The sequence below is a fragment of the Bison bison genome, unplaced genomic scaffold, assembly GCF_000754665.1.
Source record: "Bison bison bison isolate TAMUID 2011002044 unplaced genomic scaffold, Bison_UMD1.0 scf7180017864063, whole genome shotgun sequence".
In the NCBI taxonomy this organism is placed as follows: domain Eukaryota; kingdom Metazoa; phylum Chordata; class Mammalia; order Artiodactyla; family Bovidae; genus Bison; species Bison bison.
Genome location: NW_011494635.1, coordinates 3,643,187 through 3,649,812, shown reverse-complemented (window position 1 = coordinate 3,649,812; position 6,626 = coordinate 3,643,187). Strand labels below are relative to the sequence as shown.

General features: G+C 51.6%; 1 protein-coding gene across 1 annotated transcript in view; it reads right to left on the bottom strand.

Annotated features, from left to right (window-relative positions):
* Positions 1-4,560: 4,560 nt before the first annotated feature.
* The window catches only part of LOC104985962 (probable cystatin-15), a 4,444-nt gene continuing 2,378 nt past the window's right edge, over positions 4,561-6,626 (bottom strand). Inside the window, exons 2-3 of the mRNA XM_010836349.1 lie at positions 5,674-5,784; positions 4,561-4,747 (exon numbers count right to left, since the gene is read on the bottom strand). Of these exons, the coding sequence (XP_010834651.1) occupies positions 4,667-4,747; positions 5,674-5,784 (192 nt within the window). The 3' untranslated portion in view covers positions 4,561-4,666. The remainder of the gene's footprint in view (positions 4,748-5,673; positions 5,785-6,626) is intronic.

The following is a 6,626-nucleotide window of genomic DNA, read 5'->3' as shown; positions in this document are numbered from 1 at the left end:
ATAATTATACATTATAATTATAGTGAATTATAATTCAATAATTATAATTGTTGAAGAATATATTCTTCAATAATTAGGAAGAAAAAGAAAGTAGATAAGCTTAGCAGGGGTATGATGGTAAATAAATGGAAATGGGTTAGACCAGAGTGCAATTCCTGTACTCACAGCAGAAGACCAAGGAGGAGCGGGACCTGAGGGCTGACAATCTGTCACCCCGAGGGAGTCAGCCACACCTGCCCCTCTGCCCCTGGGCTCAGGAGGCCTCAGGCACCATAGCTCAAGGTCTGAGCCAGGGGAGACCCCACTCTGGGGGCAGATTAAGCACCAGAGACCACAGAGCCTCTTCCTTGGGCCTCCATGTCCCTCCCTCCTGGAACACCTGGGCCCCCTCCCAGTTCTGTCATGGCCAAGAGTATACTGGAGACAGGTCTTCTACGCACGATGGTTCCCACAACCCAGGGACACAGGTGAGCAAGGGCCCTTGGGAGGGAAGTCCAAGCAGGTTGGGAGGCACCCAAGGCCCCACTGAGCCCCTCAGGCCAGGGGTGGGGGTCATAAAGGGCAAAACCCAAGACCCAGCCCAGCAAATGTGGAGCCCACATCAAAGGTATTCAGTGGATGGGGGTGGAGTCCCCTCTCCCCTAGGTGCTCAGAGACTTGGCTGACGGAGTAACCCCAACCCTCAGCCCTTGTCCAATCAACTACCAAGTTCTAAGCACATGCTGGACTTTTCTCTGACACCAGGGTGCATTTGAGGTTTCTCTTGGCTTGTCTTTTCTTATGAACCCTAGTTGCCCAGAGCCAGGTGAAATGTCATCTGTCTTGGTTCGGAGCACTCCTGGCATGGGTACAACACGCTGGACACCCAAGCATCCATCACCCAGACCAGGAGCCGGAGTGTCATAGGTCTCTCACATGTGCTCCTCAGCTGTCCTGTGACCCCACCCTGGATGCTGTGTTTCTCATCCTTGCCTTTCCTTAGCACGTAGTCACTGGTGTCTGTGCCCCTGCCATGCCCAGTTCTGCTGGATTTCCTACTTTGGGGAAGAACAGATGTCCATCACCACACATGCAACCCTGGGACCTGGGTTGTCCGCTCCAGGTTATGGTACCAAGACTTTTACAGAGAAGCATTGCTGTGGTCCTTGTCCCTTCCCTAAGATTAAGACCAGCTCATTTGCACCCTTTGCCCTGACCGCCCAGCCTCCTGCAGTGGTGGGCTGGCACGTGACTGCTGCCTGCCTATGCAGTGGAGGCAGGGTTGACAGCATCAGGATGAGATGTGAAGATTCCTCCTCTCTCTGGTGGTCTCCCAAGGTGAGGGGGCCCTGGGAGACCCTAGTCTGAGAACATGTGATATGGGAGCTTCTAGGGTCAGGCACCTGGTCTGGACCCCAGAATATGTAGACCCCACCCCAGGGTGAGCCCAGCTGTGCTGACCTAAAGGAAAGCCACACAGCCATGACTCTCGGCCAGTCTCAGACCCTGACCTGATTATGGACTCCTGCTACAACTCAGTGCTGAGGTCAAGGTGATGTCAAGGTGAGGGGAAGGGGCAGGTTGTCAGGCAGTATTCCTGTGCCAAGAGCTGACTGCCGCTGCTGCTACTGCTAAGTCGCTTCAGTCGTGTCCGACTCTGTGTGACCCCATAGATGGTAGCCCACCAGGCTCCCCCATCCCTGGGATTCTCCAGGCAAGAACACTGGAGTGGGTTGCCAGTTCCTTCTCCAAAGAGCTGACTAGCACACTAAAATTCACCCAACTGAAGCAATGTTTCCAGAGTTTGGATATTTTGTGGAAAGAAGTGATTACTGTTGTTGACTTTGTAAAAGAACCAAATCCTATGCCCCCTAACACTCTCATAATCCTTTGAATTTCACAAGCACGTGCTTATACACACATGCACCATCAGCATGTTAATATTACCTAGAAGAGTTTGCTTCCCAAGTGGCTCAGTGATAAAGAATCCACCTGCCAAGCAGGAGACGTAAGTTTGATCCCTGGGTCGGGAATCCCCTGGGGAAGGAAATGGCAACCTATTTTAGTATTCTTTCTTTTATTTTACTCCAATATTTTTACCTGGGAAATCCCATGGACAGGGGAGCCTGGTGGGCTACAATTCATGGGGTTGCAAAGAATAGGACACAGGAAAGTTTAATCCTGGGTGGCCCTGAATGTAATCAGAGACGGTCCCCCTATTTGGCATACTTGTCAGGAAGGATGAATGCTTCCTACTATGTGTGATATTTTGAGGGTGCTTCTTATGCAGTTAGAACTAACTGATACAAAATCTTTTCATTGTGTCTTCCTTTAATTCTGAAAAATGTATCTTCATTATTTCTTATAATATTTCTATCTTTTTACTTTTCTCTTCTAGGGTTTGCAGGTTTGCAGTTCTACAGATACTTGGACTTGTCCTTAAAGCATCCAAGCTTCTCTCTTCATCCTTTCCGGCTGCCTCCGCATACCTTCCCCCATGATGAGATGGATTAACAAGGAGCTCAGCACATATATCCCAAAGGGCCCTGCTTCTCCAAACCAGGTAATCCGAGAAAACATTCTGGGTTTCATGGAAATCAAGGATTTTTAAAACCAATGCATCCATTTTTCTACTGTGTGCTTGTACTCTCTGTATATTTTCCCTCCCTATTGATTTCAGACTAGGCTGAATCTGGAGCGGTCCCTCCAGGACAGGGACATGGGACAGGCCACGGTTGTGACTGATGCAAGGAAGTAAGTCATCACCCACAACCTGCTAATGTGGTTTCACTGATGACAACAGCAGTGGGCGTGAAATTTACCAGTCCCCTCCGCAGGCCCCCTCAGAGCCTGTGACCGTGAGCTTCAGCTCAGTGGATGGGCCATGGTTTTACTCTGATAAATCTGCTCCAGAGAGCAGGATCCAAATGCAGAACACAAGCCACAGACAAGATACCTTCATGGGATTCACACATCTCTAAAGATCGGGCTTCCTTGGAACCATTTCCCAGATCTTGGGCACAAGCACCAACCACCTGGGGACCTTGTGTCTCTCTGATGTCAGGTCACAGAGATGGGCATGAGTGGGAGAGGAGAGGAGATGAGAGAAATGAAGCCAGAGGGATTTCCAAGACAGAAAACTACCGTCATATAATGAAACAGAGCAGATGTCAGGCCTTCCCCAGGGGCGTGAGGGTTCAGGTGAAGATGCTCACCTGGGGCAGAGCCAGCCGACCCTCAGGGAGGGCCTGCTTGTCCCAGGCCAGTGTGGGGCCCAGAGCCACAGCCCTCAGAACCAGGAGCTCTGAGCCAAGGGTGGGCAATAGGCTGGCTTAGCTGACCACAGACTTACCCTGTCAATGTGTACATGCCCCTGCCAGACCGTGAAGATGTTACAGGATCTACACACAGGCTGGACAAGGAGCCAAAGCGGAGCAGGCCACTGTCTTTGTGATGTGGCTGGTAGAGTTGTCCTCGGTAGTCTTGGGAAAAGCAGTCTCATCAGGGCTGATGACCCCTTCAGGGGAACCAATTGGCCAGGAAAGAGACAAGCTAACGACCACGGACAAGAAAATCAGATCCCCAAGCTCAAAAGGCAGAGGAAAGACCCTTCAGCCCCTCCCAAAGTCCTCCTCCAGACAGTGTCCCATGACCTCTCTGTCCCACTTGGGCCCCCACACCCTTGGACACTTCAGGGCAGCCCCTACCAGGACCCAGGGAGAGAGACATGCTTGTAAAGAGTTCTGTCACCCCAGGGCCCATCCTAGGGCTAGTGATCTATGTTGACAGCCTTGGAAGACAGGCTGGGCTCCAAAGGGGAAACACAAGGGTCAGGGAGTGGGAGGGGATGGGGGGACTGGAGCTGCCATCTTCTGAGCCATCCCCAGAAACTCTGAGAAGACATTCTCATCCATCATTGAGCTCCAGGGCAGTTGCCCTATGGGGCTCCACAGAGGACAGAGCCTTCCATCATCTTAGTCACCCACTTCCCACCCCTGTGCCTGGGCATCCTCCCCCCTACCCCAACCCAGAAGGACCATCCACTGTGAGTCTGGCTTCAGAGATGGACATGGAAAGGACACAAGTGGCTGTCACCTGCAAAACTGTCTGGATTCTTTTTGAGTGGAATGGATGGAGGGTGGCGACATTGGAACATAAATAGAAAAAAGAATGGAAGAATGGATAATGGAAGGAAGGATGGATGGATGAAAACACAGGTGATGCAAGGATGGATGCATGCATGGCTGGACAGATGCATGGAAGGATGGCTGGATGAGTGAATAGATGTGTGGGTAGATGAATGGAAGGATGAGTAAATGGATGGATGGAAGCGTGCGTGAATGGACAGGTGATAGACAAATGGAGAATATATGAATGAATGAATATACAACACCAATCCCAAGGGCCCTGTAGGACCCATGAAGGACAAACTTCCGTGAGCAGAGGAGTTTGATTAACTCAGGACCTGCTCCTGCAACCAAGGTGAGACCAACGATAAATTCTCCATCGCTCGACATTGGCAACAACATCCATGGAAATAAATCATCAGAGAGAAGGAAAAACTGACAGGGACCCAGAACATGCTCTAAGATGCCTTTAATTGCCCTGGTGCCATGCAGACCTAGGACTCCAGACCCTCACTCTTCAGGGGAAGAGGACCTGCCGTGGGAGTCCGGAGCTCATTCTCCTATATCTGCTGGCAGGTGCTGTTCAGGAGGGTAAACTTCGTATATAAGGGCCGTGAGTCCACAATGAAAGTGCAGTTCACCTGAAAATAAAAAAAAGTAAATCTATGTAAGACATAAAATAAGAACAATGTAACAATGAGGATGCAGAAAGGACTTAACAGGAGCTCAAGGGACATTAAAAACTAAGAAGAAAGAAAAGCAGAATCAAACAGTAGCCTGGGGCTTGGTTCTGGAGCTCAGCTCTCCATGATCAAGGCTGGGAGTTCCTGAGAGGGTGCCTGGCGGAACCATGACCTGCCCCTCAGGGTCCTCTCCCCCAGGGCATGCGATGCCTGAAGGGCTCTGCCCAGTGAGCTCCCGGGGAGCCCACAGCCTGCCCAGGAGATGGTTCAGGTGACACCCCCCCGCCACCCAACAGTGGCTGCAAACCCACCCCTGCGGAGGCAGCTCCAAGGCTGGGTCCAGAGAGACCCCAGCCCCACTGAGGGCATCTCTCTGACTGGGACCCATCTTCAAGATCTCAGTCTAACCGACCAGACGTCAGCCCATAGGGTGATGACATGAGGACTGATTGACTGAGCCTTGTCCTTGCTGGCCAGGAGACCAGGAGGAGGGTGGGAGCGACCAGCAAACTAATCAGTCCTCCCGTCCAGAAGAATCGGAGCAGAGGAAGGAGAGGCCCACAGGGAGAACTGCCTTTGCCTAGACCCAAGTTCGTAGGAAGCTGGAGGCTGGGGAGCCTCCATCCTGGAGGGAAGGGCCCAGGGGGGTCTGTAGGAGTCTCTGGTGGGCCAGCCAGGCTGTGAGCACAGGGCCCAGCTTGCTGCTGAGCTGGGAGCATTTCTGTGCAGGGGGAGCCCTGGGACCTGGCGGGGAAGGGCCTGGACCCTGCATTCTGTTCCAGGGTCAACACTGATGCCTTCTAAGCCTCCTCACACACCCTCCTTGACATTCTTTTTCATTCTCTGAAGATTTGTGATGCTTTGGGTTGATTTTACTCTCGAACCTTTTTCCCTTCAGGGCCTTCTTGCAAGGGGCAGTTGTCGATGTCTTCATCGTGTTTTTTACAGATTGTGCGGCCCAGGTGCAGGTCCATTAAATACGTCAAAGAGAACTTCTGTCAAAGGGAGATTGTAGAAACTTCTGTGAGTATATACTTTGCAGTAATGAGAAAAACATGGAGATTCGGATAGAAAATGGGCAAATGGTGTGAATGCGCATGTGTGAATCAACTGGGACAAACCTAGGTGCATATTCTTATTTTTTTATTATCAGTTTATATTTTTCTTTTTCATCCTAAATCTCTATTTTCTTACAAAAAGATGCCCCTGAGTGCAGCTCCCGCAGCCCTGGAATTTCCCCTGCCTCACTCCTCCTGATGGTTGGCACCCAGGAGCCGAATCACCAGCACATGGCATTGGCGGGGCGGGGGGGTGGTGTTCCAGGACGAAGGGCCCTGGCATTGACAGTACACGCAGAGCACACCTGGCATCACCCAGCTCTCAATCACATTATCCAGACACCCGGAGGGCATCACACGGCTCCTTCTAGGGAGGGGGCCAAAAATGCTCATCCGCTGAGCCTCTGTCAAAGCCATGCTGTCCCTTTAGGGGGCAACATCCAGACCAGGACGGGAGCCCGGGGGCTGGATGTTCCCTCTCTCCTGGGGCAGCTGTGACACCCAAGGGCTCATCTGGCAAACCTTCATCCAGGTGGATGTTTGTGACCCGGGTGCTGCTCTGTGTATTCATCAGCTTCTCTAAGAAGTCATCATGAGATAGAATCTCATCTCTTATGGAGAGGCAGTGAGAACTCGGAAGAACTCAAACATGGAGAGGGATGTAGCCAGAAATCTCCCCAGGGAGGAAAATGCCTCTGGGGCACTGACCTAGAAATTTCTAGAAAACTGGCTTCCTTAGGGGTACAGGAATGCCTGCAGCTGATGCAGCCCCCCCCCCC